The sequence below is a fragment of the Amphiura filiformis genome, chromosome 10, assembly GCF_039555335.1.
Source record: "Amphiura filiformis chromosome 10, Afil_fr2py, whole genome shotgun sequence".
In the NCBI taxonomy this organism is placed as follows: Eukaryota; Metazoa; Echinodermata; class Ophiuroidea; order Amphilepidida; family Amphiuridae; genus Amphiura; species Amphiura filiformis.
This window is the reverse complement of record NC_092637.1, coordinates 3,254,548-3,277,455: the sequence shown is the minus strand read 5'-3', so window position 1 is coordinate 3,277,455 and position 22,908 is coordinate 3,254,548. Positions and strand designations below refer to the sequence as shown.

General features: G+C 37.4%; 1 protein-coding gene across 1 annotated transcript; it reads right to left on the bottom strand.

The window, feature by feature from the left end:
* Positions 1 to 4,609: 4,609 nt before the first annotated feature.
* Positions 4,610 to 16,590, bottom strand: LOC140163328 (sulfotransferase 1C1-like). The gene is made up of 6 exons (XM_072186726.1): positions 16,416 to 16,590; positions 15,188 to 15,312; positions 14,496 to 14,739; positions 12,515 to 12,609; positions 11,406 to 11,619; positions 4,610 to 4,716 (listed from the first exon to the last, which is right to left on the bottom strand). The coding sequence occupies exons 1-6, from the start codon at positions 16,588 to 16,590 to the stop codon at positions 4,610 to 4,612; spliced, it is 960 nt and encodes a 319-aa protein (XP_072042827.1).
* Positions 16,591 to 22,908: the final 6,318 nt, after the last annotated feature.

Below are 22,908 nucleotides of genomic sequence, written 5' to 3'. Positions count from 1 at the left end.
CTGAAAAGAACTAAACGTGGTTGTCGTGGAGGACGCTTTCGCCAGAACCAAATCACTATCATTGAGGGACACAGACCCTCTAAAACTCTTCATGTGCCACGCCCCCCTTCTGTGCTGACCCCAGTTCGTCCAGAACTGACAAATCCATTACTAACTCAGAAACGTATGATTATTCTACCCTACCTGGATTCTTCCTTACCAACACCCGATCAGCATTGAATAAAAGAGATGAACTGGATATTCTTCTCCATCAGACAGATCTTCGACCAAATTGACATTGCTGTGTTAACAGAAACCTGGCAGTCTGGCATGATCCTAGATGAATTCCTAGCACTGGATGGTTTTAATCTCTTCACCAGAACTAGAGCTGTTAAACGTGGAGGTGGAGTCGCAGTTTACACAAGAGACAATATCCCAGTAACTGTTTTAACTGATATCAAAGTTCCTGATGAGCTAGAGTGTATCTGGTTGTGGGTTCGCCCTTATCGATTACCATGTCAAGTATCTGGAATAGCGGTTTGCGCAGTCTACGTCCCCCCTGAATCAGAACATCGTGATATGTTGGTCGACCACATAATTACAACTCTAGATGAACTCAAAATTAAGCATCCTGACATGGGCATTGCCCTCCTAGGAGACTTCAATAGGACTGACATTAACCCCATTTGTCGAGCCCACTCTCTGAGTCAGGTTGTAAACAAACCAACTCGTAAGAATGCAATCTTAGACTTGATAATTACCAATGTTAAGAACTTGTACAATATCCCTTCTGTAAGTTCTCCTGTAGGTCTTAGTGACCATAACACCATCTACTGGTCTCCTAGAAATAGTAGAGTGATAGGTGGTAGAGTGCAAAAAGGAAATGTTAGACCTTTGCTCAAATCTCGTATGCATGTATTTGGGAGATGGATCACTGATCACACCTGGAAGGAGGTTCTTAATGCTAAAAGCACTCAGGACAAGACTGGTGCTTTTACTCCACTGTTAGTTCAGCCATTGATACCCATTTTCCATCTAAAGTGGTCAAACTTCACTCTAGTGATAAACCATGGATCACTCCTGAGATCAAAAACCTCATTAAAAAAACGTCAAGCTGCTTTTACAGAGGGCAAAACTTACTGATGGCGTTTTCTTCGCAACAAAGTGATTCGTACCATTAGCCAAGCCAAAAAGTGCTATTATAGAGACCGTCTCCAGAACCTCAAAAACAGTGATCCATCAGGATGGCACAAGGGCATCCAAATGATCTGCAACAAGAACAGACAGCGCCCTATTATCTCTGCTCTGGCATTCCCCAGAATGACGAGAAAGCAATTGCTGAAGCAATTAACCTGAACTTTGCTTCTGTTTTGCAAAGCAGGCCCCCTGTCAATCATGGCGACTTACCTGCTTTCTTGCCTTCCAAACCACCACCTCAAATTCATGTCTGGGAGATGTATAGAGAATTGAGAAAATTGAATGCTAAGAAATGAGCCGGTCCTGATGGACTGCCAGGTAAACTTTTAAAGGAGTTTGCATGTGAGTTTAGTACCCCCGATGCTGACATACTTAATGCATCCTTTGCTGAGAGATATGTTCCCCAAATATGGAAGGATGCCACTATTGTGCCTATCCCTAAAGAAATGCCAGCAACAAGTGCAACAAGTGCTAAGCTCAGGCTTATCTCCCTAACTGCTCTTCTGGCTAAGGTCAGTGAAAGTTTTGTATCCAGATAGATAGTTGAGGATATTTCCAGCTCAATTGATCGTTATCAGTATGGGAGCATTAAACGATCCTCAACTACTCACTGTATGATAGAACTTCTCGATGTGCTCTACAAGGGTACTGATAAAAACAAAACAGTCGGTACGTTGGTGGATACGGACTTATCCAAGGCTTTCGACTGCGTCGACCACACCCTGGCCATTCAGAAGCTGTATAACCTTGGTGTTAGAAGTGAGCTCATCCCATGGATTGCCAATTTCCTCACATCCCGGCGTCATAGAGTGCAATATCAATCTGCACTATCTGAGTGGGAGACTCTTTCATGTGGCGTGCCACAAGGCACCTTACTGGGTCCCATTATTTTTATTGCTCTTATCAATGATGCTTCTGAAAATGCCAAAGCTTGCAGCTTCAAGTATGTCGACGACCTGAGCCTTGCGGAAGTCCGTCCTGCCAACCAGCCTTCTCAGATAGATTTGGATGTCCAGAACCTGGATGATTGGGCCAACATGAACCACCTCAAGCTTACTCCCTCCAAATGTAAGGTTATGCAAATCTGCTTCAAAAGGCAGCCGCCCAACCCACCTGATCTTGTTATTGCTGGAAAAAAGCTTGAGTTGGTGAATGAAACCAAGATTCTAGGCCTTACTGTTCAGTCAGACCTATGCTGGGACTTACAAGTCAACAGTATGATTTCTAAAAGCAGTCGCAGAATTTACATGCTGAGCAGACTGAAGCGTTTTGGAGTACCCGTGGAGGACCTTGTTTCTGTGTACGTGGGATATGTTCGTCCCACTGTTGAGTATGCTACGCCTGTATGGCACGGCAGTATCACCATCCAGCAAACTCAACGGATTGAAAGAATCCAAAAAAGGGCCTGCCGCATCATTCTTGGTTCAACATATACCTCGTACACAGATGCATTGTCCCTCACGGGTCTCCAATCGCTTGAAGAAAGGCGTCATCACCTTTGCTGTCAATTTGCAAAGAATTGTACCACCTCTGAGAAATATACTCACCTGTTCCCTTTCAACAAGAGTTCCCATGGTATGTGTCTTAGAAGATCCAGCACTTACCATGTCCCAAGGTACAGGACCAATAGATATGGTAACAGTCCCATGAGGACTCATGCTGTGCCTCTGTAAAATGCCTGCCTTGTGAAAAGAATCTCTAAGATGAAGTAGCACAGATCTGTGGTTGTACAGATGTTTAAGGGGATGATACCATTTTTAATCATGCTAACACAGGGTTTTCAACAGGAAAACAAAATGTATGTTTAATATATTAATTATTTCATTTCTAGCATTTTTTTCTTAATTTTCATTCGTAAATAATCACACAGTATTATCTGTTTACAAAATAATCGTTTGGTGATCAAATTCAATTAGTCTATCTATGATTAGTCATACACTGTTATCGGTAATCCGGCAGGGTGTCTAGGACTGTCTGGACAAAAACATTGTATGACCTTCCTCATATGTTATAGTAAAAAACAGATACTTTGCCCAAGCCCCAGTCTGCATGTGGCTCAGTCGCAAAAAGACACGACAGAATTCGGCTGTGAAGGAGTCTATGTGTACTAGATAACTTTCGTATAATAAAATCCGTTTTTGAGTATAATAAAGAAAGTCATGCATATGCAAAATAAGTAAATTCATATTGCCAACTTGGTAAAATGCATACTTGTAGCCCAATCTCGTACATCATAGCACCCAGTTTGGGTTTGTGGTTTCGAAATATTGCAATTAAACATTAGTTATTTCAAATATGAAATGCTAAAACCCAAATCTAGAACAAACAATCATTATATTTATAAAGATATAGCAAACTTTCCATGGTAGAGAATGGATGCAAGACAAAGTACACCTAAATTAAGTGTCAATTCAGAGTTAACCCGCCCATGGCGTACACAAATCAAATTGTTTATAAATTGCTTAAAAGTGAAGGATAAGTCATTCAAATTGTCATTTGGTTTTTTTAAATGAAAGAGTTGGCAAAAAAAACCCAAGAAAACAGCAGTATTGCCGAAGTTGAAGCCTCCATTCAAATACATGTCGCTAATTTATATACTATCAGTATATAAATTACATTCATGTAAATGCCTTATTTTGTCTTAAATATACGGCTTTCGGCTGAACCACTAGCAGGCTATGACAAAGGCACAAAAATCTGATTTTGATGATTTTTACATCGATCTATATTTACGTAATGGATGTAAATTTATTTTGAATTTTAACATTCCATGTGGAAAGCGAGCTGCATTTATCGGCATTTGAAATACATTTTCAGAGGCGCACACCACTAAATAATCGCCCCCACTGAAATACACGTGAAAATACAAGAAAATAAGTTTTATTTTTAATATTTATCAAACCAATGTCTTAAATAAAGATTATATTTTTATTTAAATTATATTTTTTGAGACAAACTTTAGAGATACGATCCCCTGAACAGCGCCATCCCGAATTTCAGCCGACACTCACGCCTCCAGTTCCGGCCATGATATTGTTACACCCATAATTATCCTTATACCGTAAAAACTCGATAATTAGCATATGTGCTTACTATCGAGCGCTTTTAAAACATGCAAATATAATGAAGAGCCCCATCCACAAAAGTGTAAAGGGTTTTGAGCTAATCATCGATACACATAGTTATTTACGAACAAGTAAACCTGCAAATCTGTGTCTCAATTCCTTTAGCTCAGTTGATAAAGCGCTGGAATTTGATAGAATTTCATGTTTTCAAAAGCGCCTTGACACTTTACTCTTTGGCGTCCCTATTTTATCCCTGAGAAAATTTCGTGAGTTGGGGAGCAATGCGCTCCAACTCCAGCTCCTCCTGGCTATGACCCTGATTCCATCCAGTGCACTAGTATCCTTAAGTCACTATTTCGTGCGCCCAATTAACATTCAAATACGAGTCCACTTCCGGCCAACTTCTCTCGTATTAGTGCGTCCATAGCCTCATTCTGTGATACTGTGAAGTGACTCTTCCAATCACCAACTTTACCTGCGAAAAACATATATGGAGTGATATAAACAACAGTGACTTTGTACTGCTTATTAGTAAAATAAATAATCTTAGGGGGCAGGCAGAGTCCCTAAAGTGGAAAACTTTAGACATTGTTTTGTACTGTATCTTTAAAAGTAATGATAAAGAATACTTTTTCAGAAAGGAAATGATGCAAGAAATCTAACTAGTACAGCAGATTCTGAAAATAAAATTGATTTTGTATTTTTACTTCCACAATAACAATACCTTAAATTTACAAATCGATGAAAACTTCATTTTTTTTTAAACACAAAGCTGGTAACTGTTTTTTCAAATTCAAGAATTACTTTCGACTAAATATGTTTGTCAAAATTGAAAAAAAAATTGTTGATCTTTTTGACCCATATTTTTACGATGGAAAATGTCTGCAATATTAGGTAAGGAAATAGGCACTACCATGCAGAGAACACTTTTTAGTGATTAGCTGATTGAATCATATCATGGAACACACACCGCGACCTTGTTTACTGAGCAAGCCACTTAGCATCACCTGACAATGCCTCCGTTCCCTGTCCGGCGTATTGTTTTTTGCTACCATAATGGGCTGAAATACCACCAACACTTAAGGTTATGGCTAGAGTTTAGAGTTAGGGTTAAGGTATATGGTTAGGTTATTAGGATTAGGTTTAGGTTAGGGTTAGGATTGTGGTTAAGGTTGAGGTTAGGGTTTGGGCTAGTATCAAACGAGAGGTTGTGCTGATCACATCTGAGAGACGCGAGAATTGAAAACGCATACGTCACGCACAAAACTCTGCAAGTGTGTGTAGTATTAAGGTTAAATGCAATTGATTTTCAAGCCTTGATTCCAGAGGGGCGTAAGTTAATAATGGAAACAGCCATGCAGAAAAGAATGAACTCACGCGTACAATAGTGTATCAATCTGAACTAGGGCCACGGACAAACCGCGGCTCGTGAGTCATCCTATATGTTGCAGGGATAGGGAAGGGGCGACCATGATAGGACCATATGGGCTGGTGGGGGGGGTGATTGTGGGCAGCCGTTTTCGGCCATTTTCCTTTGGATTTTCTAAATTTTCAATTTTTAAAATTATCCTGGATGATATCTGTCGTGAAATAAATCAATGCTTCTATAGGCTATACTAGGCCTAGTATGCCTATTTATACCCTGATTATGCAATATATAGGCCTACAACAATAACTACAACAACAGTAACAAAACCAACAACCAATATTTTGTTAATCTAATTTGTAAAAATATATTCATAGGCCGCGCCTATTAGACTAGTATAGCCTAAAAATTCCTGAATTATATAATGAAAAAAAAACGGGCAAAAACAATCAATCGCTGCAGTCAGAAAGAAAGAAACGAACAAGAAAAAAGAAAAAAGTGAGAGAAAATAAAATAAAATAGATGGAATGGACCACTAGGGACTCGAACACGTACCAAAGTTTTCCAGCTCAAAACTATAGTATTATATAGTCGAACGTAAGTCCAGCGCGCTAACCGATTGAGCTACTGAGTGATCTGTGAAATCGATTGATTTCAAACTGACTATTATGGAATAGTGCATACCAGGCTCTTATGATAAACAATCTCATCACCGCTGTAAATGTCGGAGGTATCGATGGCGAAAAACCTCGATTTTTGCAAAAGTAGCTTAAATTTGGAGTGAAATTCAAATGGTAAAGGAATCGACATACTTTTGAGAAATAATGTAGACAGTTAGAAATCAAAATTAATGTTCCACAATCCAGATATCGATAATGTAACATAACAGTGTTTTGTGGTACAAGATCATAGGGCCTGCACTTTGGCTCGACATTTGAAAGGGGTGTGAATTCATTTTTGGATACGCCCCTATTATAATTAGGTAATGCTCGAACACATTCCCTATATGTATATACATGTACCACATGTAGTAAATCTGTCTGCTTTATCTGTATTGTGCCTTTCTTAAGCAAATAGTTAAACACGATTTCATCAAACATTATAACAATAGCTCTTTTACAGTGTGCAATCATCCCGGGCAATAATAGAGGATGTGCGTGAAATGATTGATTAGCTCCATACAAAGGATTTGAACCGGTGTCCTTCACCGTAATCATGGCGCAATGCAGTGCATTCAATCAAACGTTGTCGTCAACCTATTTGATCCTATAGTGCATTTGTTATGTGTGTGAGACGAGCTGACGCGGTAGATTGCAATAGCTTGTAATCATGCTTTTGTTGAATGAATTTGAGTACTCCGCCATATTTACGGTATGAACGTCATAATCTAGGTGATTATTTGCATTGGATGTCTTGAATACGCTGGCGAAGTTGTGTAATAATCGGATTAATGCTATAACAGTAGGTGAATACAAGTTTTGAATATATCGCGTTGCAAAGCCCCATTCAGTGATCCCAGCGAAAGTGGAAAAAAAAATCAAATTGTTACTTTTATAAATTGTTTTAATGAAAAAAATGGCAAAAAACCCAAGAAAACGGCAGTATCGACGAAGTTGAAGCCCCATTCAAATAGGCCTACATGTAGCTAATTTATATACTGTCAGTATTTAAATTCAATCAGTTCAATTCACGCCGAGTGTTCTTGACAGGTTTGACTCTGCTTCAGCGGTCATGAAAGAATTCAAAAGATAACCTCTGCCCCAACAATCCCAAGCAATTGTCTGAAACTGCTCTTCGGATGATGATTCGCTACTTGCACGGTTCCGCCATTATGCACTATGTGCGGGGAGAGCCTCGAACTGGCAGCATACATGAAAGGAAGAAATATGTAACCTTACACATAACGTTATGACTAGTTCAATTCCCATTCATGTATGCTGCCAGTTCGAGGCTCTCCCCGCACATAGTGCATAATGGCGGAACTGTGCATAAAGTAAAGCGAATAGTCATATAATGATCAAAAGATTATTACTGACTATATCATTGAAGACTGAGTTCCGCAGTCTAGTACAAAATCTGAATTTTGATGATTTTTACGATCGTCCAGATGAAAAAAATCACTGAATGGGCCGTTAGTTCCCTCCACTCCTTACCCTGGCAATATGAATCAAAGAAAAATAAAGAAAAAATTAAATAAAACAAGGAAAAAAAAGACAAAGAAAAAGAAACAATAAAAGAAAAACAAATATGAAAAGTTCGAACAATATTTGGTTTATAAAATTAATGTGACCGTGATGAGGCTCGAACTCACCACCTTCCGATTTAAAGTTCGAAGCGCTCGTGTACCAAATTCTGACGCCTTACCAAGTGAGCTGTGCTCCTGAGATACGAAATAAAAATAAAATAATACACTGTATACCTGCTTGTGTCGGTAATTTATTTGCTCAAATTCCATAATGGTACAGTGCAACAGAGCAAAAATGCCCAAAATTTAAAAGCTATATAATTTATGAACAATATACACTACACATAAAAATACTAATACAAGGGAATTTCAACATAAGAATCCAAACAATTAAGTACCAACATGCACAGCTTTGTCCTTATATCACATTTGGGTTTTTAACCAAATGTTATCAAACCTCTACTGTGATTGGCAGCTGCACAAGGCATCTCTTTGATAGCTGATAATGGCCATCCATTCAGCAAGTGGCTACTAACTGACCTTGACAGGCTTGAATGAGCACTGTCATCTGCTACAACGCCTATATTAATTTACTAGTCAACATTTGCATAGGAACCGCATAGCCGGAGGCAAGGTTCATTATTGATTGGAGATTATATACGTATTTATTAGTAATACGCTGGCGAAGTTACGTAATAAATCGGATTAACTACCATAGTAATAGGTGAAAACAATTTTGAACATATCGCGCTGCACTACAAGCAGGTTGAACTAATCACCTGTGTATGTCTGCAATCATAGATTGAACACAATACTGGTTTTTTCAAGGGATCAGCATGATATGGTTCAATGCAGAGTACCGCGTGAAAGTATCAGTGCAGCGCGGTATATTCAAAAATTGTTTTCACCTATTGCTATGGTAGTTAATCCGATTATTACGTAACTTCGCCAGCGTATAGACAAGTAATATATATATATCATGTGTTTGCGATTTATTCCGTAATCAATAAGTATGATGAACAAACGCATTTCTGGCAGAAGCACTCACAGCGTAGTGGTATTCGATCTCGACTGTTAAATAAAAGGTTGTGGGTTCGAACCCTGGTAGAATTTTAATTGGAATAGGGATCTAAAATGAGCGTTTATTGCGTTTCGACAGTATTTTTTGTGGGACATGAGAGCACCTCAGACCTATCAAATTGCATTCTGAATACGAAGCATGTCTTTCTGATATCAAATAATTTTCATTTTTTGAAAATCACAATATAATACAAATTTTATGACAAATTATAAAAAATTGATATTTTTCAAAATTTTGATATATAACAGTCCTCGAAGTAAATTATATAAATCTAATGATATATTCTTAAAGTGTATGTAGCAGGAGGAAAAGCCGACGGTCAATTGAAAATTTTGACCTTTCATATTGAAGATATAGATTTTTTTCCCAACAGACCTAATTTTTTTGGTGTTTTGGGAAAAAATCCATATCTTCAATACGAAAGGTCAAAATTTTCAATTGATCGTCGGCATTTCATCCCACCTACAATGAAAGGGACATATCTGAGAGTAAAAGCTTACATTTTATGGAAATTATGTTTAAATTTGCTTAAACAGCACAAAACAGATAAAGCAGACTAATGTACTATACATAGGCCTATACATGTATGGTATGCCAGGGACTGTTTAAGAATATATCATTAGATTTATGATATTTACTTCGAGGACTGTTATATATCAAAATGTGAAAAATATCAAATTTTAATAATTTGTCATAAAATTTGTATTATATCGTGAATTCCAAACAATGAAATTTATTTGATATCAGAAAGACATTCTTCGTATTCAGAATGCAATTCGATATGTCTGATGTGCTCTGATGTCCCACAAAAAATACTATCGAAACGCTCAAAACGCTCATTCCAGATCCCTTAATTTGGTTAATTTTCTTTGTCTTTTTTTTTCTTTTCTTGTTTTATTTATTTTTTTCTTTATTTTCTTTGATTTATATTTTTTTTTTCATCCCGACGATCGTAAAAATCATCAAAATTCAGATTTTGGATACTAGACTGCGGAACTCAGTCTTCAATGATAGTCAGTAATTTTTATATTTTGGACATTATTATGACTATCATTTGAGGACTGAGTTCTTATGATCCGAGGAGCAGTTTCAGATAATTGCCTGAGATTATTGGGGCAGAGATTATCTTTTGAATTCTTTCATGACCACTGAAGCATAGTCGAACCTGTCAAGGACACTCGGCGTGAATTGAAAGACCACGCCACAAAAGAATGTCAAAGGTCATAAAAGGCCTATGGCTGATTTTGTACCTTTCGTCATTGTCATAGATGTGCTAACATAGCTTGCTAGTGTAGTGGTTCAGCCGAAAGCCGTGTGTCTAAGACAAAAAATAATGCATTTACGTGAGTCTGTAATTTATATACCGGTACTGACAGTATATAAATTAGCTACATGTATTTGAATGGGGCTTCAACTTCGTCAATACTGTCGTTTTCCTGTTTTGTTTTTTTGCCATTTGTTTTTCATTAAAAAATTTATACACGTAACAATTTGATTTTTTTTTTCACATTCGCTGGGATCACTGAATGGGACTTTGTAGCGCGGATTATTCAAACATAGGTTATGTAAGGGATAAACTGTACATGGGTATAGGGTATAGAGGCCCTGCATGCTTTTATCGATTGGCTCCAAACAAAGGATTTGAACCGGTGTCCTTCACCGTAATCACGGCGCAGTCCATTCAATCAAATGTCGTCAGTGTGCGAGACGAACGATGTATAAATCTGGAGGTCACATCATCACTTATCATGCTTATTGTAAAAAGTTTGTCCAATGCATATACTGTGTGTATTGTTCCCGGGTATTGTCAATGCAGTCAAGCAAACAGGTATTATATTTTGAAAAGGCCGCTATAGTATATTCACAGGGGTGTCTTGAATGGCCAATCATATGGGACATAATCAAATTGCAGTGACTGCTTCCTTTGTTACCACATGTCAGTCATCTTGTGATTATTGGACCATGTAAACCTGCAAAAAACGAGCCAAAGTGCAGGCCCTATGTCTCGAAAATTGTTCCCAAAAACGGGCTAATAAAATTTAATCGGTACTGTTTTTGGTTCTTCCCCATGGCAACATTATTTCTTTGGTCGATTTGTAGTACAATACAAAAAAGGAGAAAACAATCACTCGGCGTAGTTTTATACGGAGCGAATATTTGAAAAAAACTGCATGGAACGTGTTTTTGATCTTGTGAACATGGTGCGTAAAAAATGATTTAAACGAAGGATTTTCAAACGGATTCTAAAAATTTGTATAAACAAACAAAAATAATGTTAAGATACATCCATGCACCAACATTTGACTCACTGCGATATTTGATTGCTGAGAAAACGCGGTTTTAGAGAACAACTTTAAACGTCTTTTATACGTTTTTATACGTTTCTTCGTGTAACCTTAATGAAACGTGAGTTATCGATCTCTGCATATGAAAGGTAATGTTCGAATCCTCGATTAATGGCCCTCATTCTTTGAAAAACAAAGGGATCGCATAAGTGACGACACCAGTTCCATATCTCGCGTACTTTCTCACCTTTACGCATGAATGGGTGGCTATCCTTTGGAATAATGTTATTGTTGTCAATTGATTCCACATTGGTTTTCATAAATCTTAGTGTATCTGGATTTGTCATCGGGTTAGCCTTCATGTTTTCAAATGTACAATGACTGACTATTCTGTCAAGTACATCATCTGAAAAGGTGTATTCTAGGAAATGTCCAATTCGTTCTACAGTTCCTTTAAGATCCTGAAAATACAATAAAATCAGAATAAAACAAAATAGAAAGCATACATTTCATACTGATTCAGAATGTATAGGGTTCCCTGTCTTTGGACCTGTATGAACCTGTCAAGCGCTCGCAAAGTTTAGCTCTGACTTCTTCAGGATAAAGCTATTATGCGTGTAGACTTTGCCTTTAGAAGGAGTATCATTGTCGGCTGTCCCTTGGTCTATGACATACACGTAGTGCCTTCCTACTAAAGATTCGTTGCCACCAAAAAGCCTTTCTAATACCTCTTGGGCATATTACATTATCACACCCGAACAGTTCCAAATTTACCATTGTTGCAAATTGTACTCGCTTGTGGGTTGGTCTGACAAAATTCTGAAAAGGGCCATTTCGTCGGTTGCAACACATAGTGGGGTAGGTAAAGGACAAAGAAACCTTGTTTGAAGGTTATGTTATTAATGACGGAGTCGATTCTCCTCCACTATTTTCTCTTAGTGGCCCGTTTCCATTTGAAATTGAAATTTAAGGTTCACACTATTAAACTTTATTTTAATACTTAAAAAATGTATTATTATAGGATTACGTGAAACGGACAATTTTGAAAAATCACTCAAAGCCAAAGTGTTGCGACCGTCGATTTCGGCAAAAAGTCTTTTCAAAAACACCTGAAAACTTATTTTGTCAATACTATTAAAGCCAATTTCCGTCAAAGTTTAATTTTGCTATTCTTTACCTAAAATGTTGAAATAATATATATTATTAATAACTGCCGGGAAGGGTTTCTGTCCATTTTAAGTTGAATAACAAGATGGTTTGTGTAAGGTGGCAGCAGAATTTGTAAGATAAACATAACAGTACATTGACAGTATAAAAGATATACCTGTTAATAATAATCGGTGCAATAATCATTACCTTTTTCATGTTTTCAAACTTGAGAAACAGTACATTAGGCTCGTGGCGTAGCTTCCAGTAATACAGGTAATGATTCCACCAAGGACCATACACAGCTATAAAATAATAGAGGAGATACAAGGTGAGATAGTTTGTTCGTCGTCTTCATCATCATATCATTATCTTCATTATCATAATCATCACTACCGTATCATCACCATCATCCTCATTGCCATCTTCATCATAGTCATCGTCGTGCTCATCATCGTCATTACCATCGTCGTCTTAGGCTTCACAGTCTTCATCATCGTCATCATCATTGCCGTCATCGACGAGGTTTTCGAAACCTTTTATAGTTGGTGAGCCGGGCGTCGGGAGGTAACACTGGTGTTAGTTTGTCCTAACAAGTGTGTTTGTCCTATATGTATAGTGTAGGCTACCATTCTTGAGTTATTTCGATAAAGGTCAAATGTCATATTTTTATGCTCCGATTGTGACAAAAGAAGTGTCAAAATGTGTGTTATGATATAACAATTCAAACAAAGATAGGATTGCGCAATCTAGAATGTTTCAAGAATATAGGTCAATTGACCTCATGGTACTAGACCTATTTTGCTGTGTTACCTAGGTATAATTATTATTATTATTATTATTATTATTATTATTATTATTAAAGGTTTATTACAACAAAGCATATGGCAGCCAAACGGCTGAATTACATACATGCTACAAAGAAATTGGCAACAACAAAACACAAAATATATCTTACATCAGCATGAAATCCAAAACGAAATCACATACAAACTAAATATAACTGCAAACAAGCTAGCAAGAAATTATTGACCTGCTCCTGAAGCATCCTTGTTCCACAGCTGAACCATGTATGGGATGGGACTACGCGCGTATCTTTGAAGGCGCACCTTAGGTAAAGACAGGTGGTTAGCGTTTCGCAGGTTCCTACCAATCTCCTTCCTGTAACCTGGAAGCCAGCTACGGAAGTCAGGCTGCTCCAGGAGTTTGTTGGCAAACTTAAGACAGATTTGATCGCGACGTGATCTCAGCTCAGTCAATTTGCAACGTTCTAGAGCATCTTGATAAGATGTAAATTTGTAGCCCAGCATGATTTTGCATGCCCGTTTTTGGACGCGCTCCAGGGCGTAATGCTGCTGCTCGGTCAAACCTGGATGCCACGCTGGAACAGCGTACTCAACAAGCGGTCTTATAAAGCCTATGTAGATGGTTTTAAGGTCATCCAGATCTAGACCGAACCGCTTCAGCGTGGTGAGCATGAACAAACGCCCTGTAGCTCTTTTTGATGACATCTGTAGTGTGCACATCCCATTTAAGATCATGAGTTATCTTCACACCCAAAATTTTGACGCAATCAGTAGATTGCAAGTCGACACCAGCAAGTGTCAGTGGTTGATGACCCTTTGTATAGTTCGATTACCTTTTCCCGCCAAAAGCTATTCAGAGTAAATTGCATTCAAATCATGCATTCTGGTAGGAATGATACCAAACCCCCTATATGAGGGGTTGGGTTCATAAGCATTTATGGCGATGCACTAGAAGTTTACCTTTAGTTCAGATTAAACGACGGTCAAGCTTGTAGTTGCTAACTTCATACAATCATCGGGTATTTTGTTTTAGTATCAGCAACATTTAATATTAATGATATGCAGGAAAGGTTCCAATTACATAGTATTGTGCACAGCTCGATCTTCCTGAAATAGTCCCATATAAATAATATACGAAGATAGATGGTAAAAGTTTTTAATTGCAAGCTTTTGCGATCATGTTGGCTTCCCATTGATTTGTAGTTGCTTCCTAGGCTGCTATTAGAAACTACTTTTAATTGAGGTTTGTATTATTTTTTGAGAACAAACTGGCTGATTAAAATAACGAAAATGTAAGTTTTTCGTGTTTAGTAGTGTCTCTATGGGGGTCAAGTTATTAGCAGTGAAGTCAATACTGTAGTTGAAATAAGGATATCATTACTTACTTTTACCAGCACAAAAATCGTCAAAAAAGTCATTCCATGTATCATATTGGGGTAGCGTTGGATTCCCCATAGAAAAGTAATAATATGACACAGCTAAATCCTTGGGATTCCTGGCTACATAGACAATCCTAGATTTCTTCTCCATGACGTCAGGTGGCAATAGATGCCCTGGTAGGTGAGATTTGATGGTACGTGGAGACTTCATCTTGTCTATAATTTCATGGGTCGGTGGGACGTCGATATCCTATACACCCGGGATCCGAAAGAAGAAGCATGCAGAAAGAGAAGAGTATTGATTAAATCCAGAATAAATTGATAGGCTAAACTAGTGGTTTTATTATCTTTTTAGAAATTGTTTAATTGTTTTGATAGAAATGGCTTTCTTTGCTTCTTTCTTCTTGGCCGAAAGTGTTAATTGTTATTTTTATTATTATTATTATTATTATTATTATTATTTTATAAGCCCCGTCTCGGTTTGAAAATGTTAATACCCACCCCCCTCGCACATCCCTCCTCAAAACAAATTAATCAAAAAGACTGCGTAGTTCATGATGACCCCCCAACACACACACCCCCACACACACATGCATTTTTGTTGGGGTTTTTTACTCCCCTTCCGAATAAAAAGCGTTTATATACCAGTATTGTTGCGTGTTTCATTTAACATGATAGTATTAATGAATTGAAAATACCTTTGTTGAACTAAAAATTGTAGCCTCGAGAAATGGATTTCGCAAATAAGTATGAGTCTTGTTGACCTGTTCCAGATCTCCTTTTCTAATAACTGCTGATACTATTTCTTGTGTCCAAGTGGTTCCTACAACAAAATATTGAATACGAATATCAAAGAGCGATAAGTCGACTATCATATGTGATGTCGTGATCAAGCAAAATCAGTCGGGCATATTACATTTTTCAAAATGATTGTATACAGCTAAGCTACATTTTGCATAAAACCCCGTTGAAATTGATCATTTAGTTCCAAAGATACGAACAGTTGAAGTGTCTTCAAAACAACATGCAACAAAAGAAATTATTGTCTTTGTTTGGCTAGATCTGAAAATCAATATATCTGACTTCCGACTGATTTTGCTTGATCACATCACACATATCCTCAATCTTAAAATCATCTTCTCTCTATCTTCGAAATACATCACACAAGAGGCTAAAAACAGTTTATTCCTGCTCCGTCAATTCAAGATTAGATTGACAGTCACATTAACTTTGGTGTTTATTACCAGATTGGTAGATCAAACGTCTGACTCACCTCTAAAGCATCGATGTTACGATACTATTTTTAAACTCATACAAAACAAAGGGAACATAATAACACCAAGTTCTATAGATGTTCATTGGCTTCCAGTTTCGGACAGAATTGTTATATTTATTTATTTATTTATTTATTTATTTATTTATTTATTTATTTATTTATTTATTTATTTATTTATTTATTTATTTATTTATTTATTTATTTATTTATTTATTTATTTATTTATTTATTTATTTATTTGCGCTGTTGTGTCAATGCGCCATAAGCATTATTCTTTGATGGATATCGACGCATAACAAAGTCCTTTAATGACAAACTGGCAAAAAGACAATTTTATTACCTTTGTACAGCACGGCCAGCTTTTGTAGTGTGAAGGAGCGAAGCCAAATTTTCATCCAAATTAGTAATTTTAATGACACTTTACTCGTTGCCGTCCCCAATTTTCATCCCCGAACATTTCTGTATGTGAGGGGGTGGGCAATTTCCCCTCTCCCAACCCCAAGTGGTTACCCCACTGCCTTTGTAACTAAAGAAACCGCCCGACCTACCCAATTTGCAAACCTTACTCAAATGGATAATATTGTCTTCACCTTTTTGAAATCTCACCCTCCCAGAGCTGATAGTTATTGCAAGTCCCTAATACACTGTACCAGCTTTGGGGTATGTTACAACGAAGACATCGTCCTGCCTTGCTTGCCACGTCTTCAGAGCTTCCATGGTACTTGGCTGCATACAATGTTCGGCTAGCGGTACTCCTTCACACTCGTAAATCTTCACTTTCCCATTAGGAGCTGGTGGCCGGAAACCGCCACTTTGCAGGAACATTTTGACTAAAATGATATCATTATAATATAGGCAAATTAGCTCGAAGCAATTCGAATAATTCGATTGCTCAGTGCCAGATGTGAGTAAGTGCAATGGCTGACATATGTACCCATCATGTCTAGATGAGAATAATATATTGTGTGTAAATTACCAAATATTCACAGAGCTGTTTATTGCACTTACCCACTTCTGGCACTGAGCAGTGGAATTGTTTGTTGGTGTAGTGTTGGTGATAGATTATCATGGTAAAGCAGCAATCACTGATTTGTTGAACCATAATACAAATCAACAAAACCCAGCTTTTGGTATGTTTGGATGCGTTTAAATATGGGAAACACAAAACAATCCGAAAAAGACAAAAGACAGGTAGATTCTCAAACACATGAAGTTGTCAAATTTGAATATCACGCATGACCAGTGATGGGCCATACAGTGATGGGGCAACGTTTTGCCTCGATACACTGGCCCAATGCTGGCAACGTTATTTTGTTAACATTGTTTTTACAAAAATACCAAAAAATATCATAAAATGTTGTAAGAATTGTGTGATTATTAGTGAAAACTTGAGGGGGAAATGCATTCCGCATTGGAATCTTCGTAATCGTTGAGATAATGGCTTATTGCCACCTTTATTTAAATAAAATTATGACCTCTGGAAAGCCTCTAGAGGGGAATTTTTCATGATAATACATTATACCCAGGTGTACATAAATGGGTACCGGCATTCTTAAATGCTGGAAGATAACATACTCGCAGTGGAGGAGGTGTGGCGATCCCCCAAGCAACATTTCACGGTGGAGTCTAGCCTAATCGCCGACGAAAGAAAGATAGTCCGTCCTGTAAAATTCTAGTTCGACTCCTTTACCTTTACCTTATACAATAAAACAGGTGGTAAGTATGGAATAAATTTAAAGATTGAAACCTGTCCAGCTATTTTAGAACTGTCTTCCAACATGTCTGCTATATTAATTCACCTTTTCGGTGAATCCCATAAGCCTTTGCGAGTATACCTGATAACTCGTCATTTGACATCACGCCGACTTGCATATGCAGTAACGATGTGCAATATAAACGATGTGCGCATCGACGCAGATTTACCGAAAAGGTCAATTAAATTGTTCCGGTTGATTTATTGTATAAGGTCTATACACACACAAAGTAAACTTACTCTATGATTATATCTAAAAATAAAAATTATACAATTGCAATTTCGCTTTTTAGATAAATAAAATTTAAGAGAGCATGGCAACAATTTGAATCGGTAATATCGTGGCTACAAGAAAAACCTTATTTGGTTTCTTTACTAGTTCAGGCACAAACACTATGCTTAATTAACTAAATCGTCCAGAAATCTAGTTGGGCCACTTTTGACATTTTCGAGCATATCAAGCTTGCATCGCGTCAAATTGACTTTCATGATTAGCAATTGAATTTTTGCTTTTTAGACAAAAATAAAAGAAGCCATGGCGTGATTGTGATATGCAGTAGAATAGGTAACATCTTGGCTAACAGAAAAACTTTACTTGGTTCTTTTCCTAGTTCAGGTTCAAATGCTATGTCTGATTGTACTTGTTTCCCTGAGTTGGGTCACTTTTTGCCCACAGACCTTGTTTGCACCGCAGGCACGTATCAAGTTTGTACCGCGTATCACGCTTATCGTCAAATATTTCAGAACAATATTAAGGTTTTTCAAGTCTGTCTTTCACTTTTTTTAAATTGGATATTATAAGAGCACCTGCGCCGATTAGATGGTTCGTAATTCAACTCAATTCAGTCACTTTTGTTAGACAAAGACACGTAAGTGACCCAAGCTGTATTTTAGAACTACTTGACGCAATTGGACATATCTTCACTTGGAGATCACCGACCGATTTTATTGAAGCAAAGTTCAAGTAGTAATGTAGCTTATTAAATTACGTTGACGACCACAACCTGCATATCTAATATTACTGGTTGCCTAACGTGCACTTTTCTAAATCTTTTAAAGTACCACACGAGCCTATACAGCTTGTCACGATTTTATTAACCAGCGCCAATAGTTCTTATGTTCTTACACCAGGGTCTATTTAGACCACCCGGTATTGATAGGAGCTCAAAAGCTTTTCTTTGCAAATATTATCAAATGTGCACGGGAAGTTATAGATGTTTTAACGGCTCTTTTAAAATCCATCAAAACTCCAACAGAGTTTACTTGACCAAATTTATACCATAGACTATGTTTATACCATATTACATGTACATTAAAACACCAACGTTTTCTCATTTAAAACACCATCTCTAATTTTTTTATAAAACTACCATGATAATTGAAGTCGTATCTTGAGCCCCTCAATTGGGCTATTCAAGAAATTAAAGGCACCCCCCTAAAGAAGACACGGGATTCCTAACATTTTACACCATTTTTTGCTCTGGGAATTCCCCAAAAAATGGTCAACCCTAAAGAAGACATGGGAATTCCAAAAAAAAAAGACACCTTTACATTTTAGGTTTGGGAATTCCCAAACATTTTGGCACAAATTTGCCTGTCTTCTGTAGGGACACTGGGAATTCCCAATTATTTAATCATTTTATTGTCAAAATGGAAATTTTGGTCTGGGAATTCCCAAACTTACATGTCTTCATTAAGGGGTGCCATTAATTTCTAAAATAGCCCAATTAAGGAAATATTGTACCTGTTTCGATTCCCAAGACTTCTTCCATATTAATAACCTGATCACAACTGCAAACCTGTAATATAACTGTACACACACCTTTTATTATTCCTACCACAGTTCTATTCAAAACATCATACCGTAGAATTCCGTCTAGAAGCATATATGCCTCTAAACGAGGGTTTTTTTTAACGAAAGATATGAAAGGTCAATACCCTTCTCAAAAACATTGCAATAGATTGGTCTTACAAATATACATGTTTGTACAGCCGCCTTTATCAGTAATATATTTGTTTTTGAGAGTGTCTGCCTCTTGGCTCTTGTGTCAAAAAAAAACTCGTTTAGAGGCATTTATATGCTTGTAGACGGAATTTTGCGGTATTTACCAATAAATATGTTCCATAGAATAAATACGCCACCCCACGTCAAGTTTAATCATATAGCTCTTCCTATCATACCCTGAAAATTACGTGATATCGTTTCTTAAGTTCTTTTACATCTGCATGGTATGACAATGAGCCATCGGTACCCATCGGGACAACAATAGCACATGGGACCAAACTGTACGAGGCGCCTTATACTTAATATAAAAGAAAATAAAGGGGATGCATTTTGGTGCAAACTGTAATATTTGTTTCACTAACAATATACATTATCCACAGTTTCCCCAAATTGCAAAATATTTACTGATTTTGGTGATTTTTGGCGTCATTTGCAAGTAGAACAGGTTTTTTTTCGTCGTCTTAGCCTTAACAGATTCTCTGTTAAATGCAAAGAATATTTTCATTCAAACAGTCCATATTTCACCTCTGAAAATATTTCATTGTAGCCCCTACTCTGAGAGACAGTAGAGACAGCGTAACAATTTTTAGTTGTGGCATTAAAATACCCAAACAATTACGTTTCCGACGATACAGTTCTTTCAGGGACACCCTGTGTAGCGTAAGTGCTTCGCTCAACTGCGTGCATGGAATCTATATCAATACACAGATGTCATGAGTCTTATTTTGTCCACCTAATACAGTGTACTTCGGTTATATTTATAAATGCGCGTTTATGAATACGCACGTGACTTCCTCCGCGCTGCCATAACAACTTATAGACAGTAAATCTCGAAGTGACCTTCTACATACTTCCTATACATTTGAATGAAAAGGCGGAAAAAATTATATTTTGTTCACCTTTTTCCGTCGTCAAATACTTTCAAAATGTTGTTTTTGATAACATATTACAAATTCGGAATTGCAATGTGTGTAATAATTTTGCTATTCAATTAATACTTAAATTTGATGATATTTATTTACAGAGTTCCTATCCTTTTGTGTATAGTGGTCAATGCATGAGGATTTGGTCACGTTTATTGGTCTTGGTATGTCGTACCGATGGGTCACGTGCGTATTTATAAAAGCGCAATTTATAAATATAACCTGTAAGTACACTGTAATATAAGCCGAAACAAACTTTAGTTGCAATCAGGTTACTTAAGATTAATGAACCCGTTTGGACAAATCACAATGCGTGGTTTTAAATAATGGATTGGAGGTAATATAATCCAGGTTATTATATCCTCTCGTGCCGCATTTAGACAAATTACAGTGCGCGATTTCCTGAATAATTGAATAAAACAGAAATACAAATTACTTATTCAAAACCAATTTATATGCAAGTCCTCGTACAAGAAAAGAAATTGTTGATCTTATTCTACTTATCAAGGACCACGGTAAACCTAATGCACTGCTATTTAAATCGACCTGCAATTGTAATTTTCATTTAAGATCTGTATCGAAAATATGTGTTCAGTGCATGTTTAGGTAATAACATGCAGACTTCCTAGTTTAGTTGGAAGGAAGGCCTAACGTGAACACTCGGAAATATACTTCTAATCAACGTTTCTAGATCAGCAAACGATAAGCTTAAACAATTCAATCAGTGTGTCTAGTGGTCAATAGGGGTCAAATTTTAGATTGCAGAACTCAATTTGTTTGCTTAATGATTGGAAATAATAGCATCACAACCTCTAGCTCTCACAGCAAAGCGTGTATTGCTTGCCTAAATTTGCACACAAGTATCAACACATGAGAGCCGTCAAACGTTTATATGAAAGGTGAATTTTAATTCTAATGTACCATCTTGACCACAATTATTATCCTTATTTTTACGGCTACAGAAAACCGGTTGACATTATGGCACTCACCGTTTTTTCGGAATAATGGAACACCAAACTGAAAACCATATACCTTAATAACATGTTTTAATGCATGTAATACAGTATAATGTCAAATAAGTTAATCTAGTGTTGGTCGGGACCTTTGACCGATGGTTTGATTATCAAACAAAAATCCATGTTACGTAATTTGAAGAGTCAAATAAAAATCCGTGTTACGTTATATGAAGTGTCTATTTATTTCTCTCTCTCTCTCTGAAAAAAGGGATCATTCGGGTTGGCAACGTAAAAATGAGGTGATTTTGTATGTGAGCACCCAAAATTTCACATCATTGACAATCAAAAATAGCTTTTTACTCAATTTTACAGTAAATAGACAAAACGTGTTCATTTTGCTGAAAATGCGAGCGTAGTGCGTTGAAATTTCAAATTTGAGGACTAATTGTTCAAAAAAGGGGATCATTCAGTGTAGGCTGCTGAAAAAACGCGGTCATTGGGTGTAGGATTTGCCAAAAAACCGGGGTCAGGCTTTTCATGGGCACATGACGTATGTCAATATATTGGAGTGGGGGGGGGGGGCAAGGAATCCAATTACTTCAATGAAATTTCGTTGATTCAAGATAAGTGGTTCATTAAAGGGAGACACCTTATCCCAGTGTCGAGGAGCTTAAAACTACCTTTTGCCAGCATTTTGGCACTTGTGCCAACTCTTTCCATCTATGCTGGATTTTTTCCAATTGGGTACTTACACCTTGTCCCATTTTGGATGCTCCTACCTACACTACTCTATATTTCATCCTTTTCTATTTTTTCATCCTTCTATCTGTCTACCTTCTCTACCTTAAAACTTCCTTTCGCAACACAGCTGGTTAGGAAAGGTGAGCCAAGTTAGTTGGCTTGGTAGTTTGTTTTTTGTCTGGTGTTGTTTTTGTATTGGAGCTTTCGTCCTAAGTATCGTAGAGGATGGGAGTTCTTATTCCACATACTAGGGTAAAGGCGCTGAATTCCAGTACTGATGGGTACATAAATCATATCACACTGGCGGTACAGGACACAGATCCCCAGTGTGAAGGTGACAGCGTAACCCCACACGGGCATCAGGAAATGGGCGATACTGTCAAATTAAATCCGGACTGTGGACTAAAAGGTTGTCCACAGACGGACAACATCATCCATTTCCTTTTGTCGGGTAAAAGCTAGTGTGGGTGCCAGCTTGTGTTGTGACTTTTACTTTTACTTCTTCTCTTCATCTTTCTTTCTTGCTGTCCCAATCATAGTGTTTTGTGTAGGATGTGGATTCTCAGGGGGCGCTGAGACCCCCTGTCAGTATAACAGCAAGAGCTGACTTCAAGAACTCCTCTCTTCCAACTCGGAGCTCATCCAGCCTCTACCATGTTATCTCGCCAGTGTGGTATGAGTAGGCAGAAGGAAGGGACACTTTCGTAGGGTGAACCTTCTTTAACCCAGCTATGGGTAAATAGCGAATACTAGCTATGGTTTAAA

Excerpts from the sequence above, each read along its gene's own strand:
- LOC140163328 (XM_072186726.1), bottom strand. The coding sequence starts at position 16,590 with ATGTTCCTGCAAAGTGGCGGTTTCCGGCCACCAGCTCCTAATGGGAAA. Across the intron at positions 15,313-16,415 it reads TGTAACATACCCCAAAGCTG|GAACCACTTGGACACAAGAA; the intron begins GTACAGTGTATT and ends ATTTTGTTGTAG. Across the intron at positions 12,610-14,495 it reads CGATTTTTGTGCTGGTAAAA|CTGTGTATGGTCCTTGGTGG; the intron begins GTAAGTAATGAT and ends ATTATTTTATAG.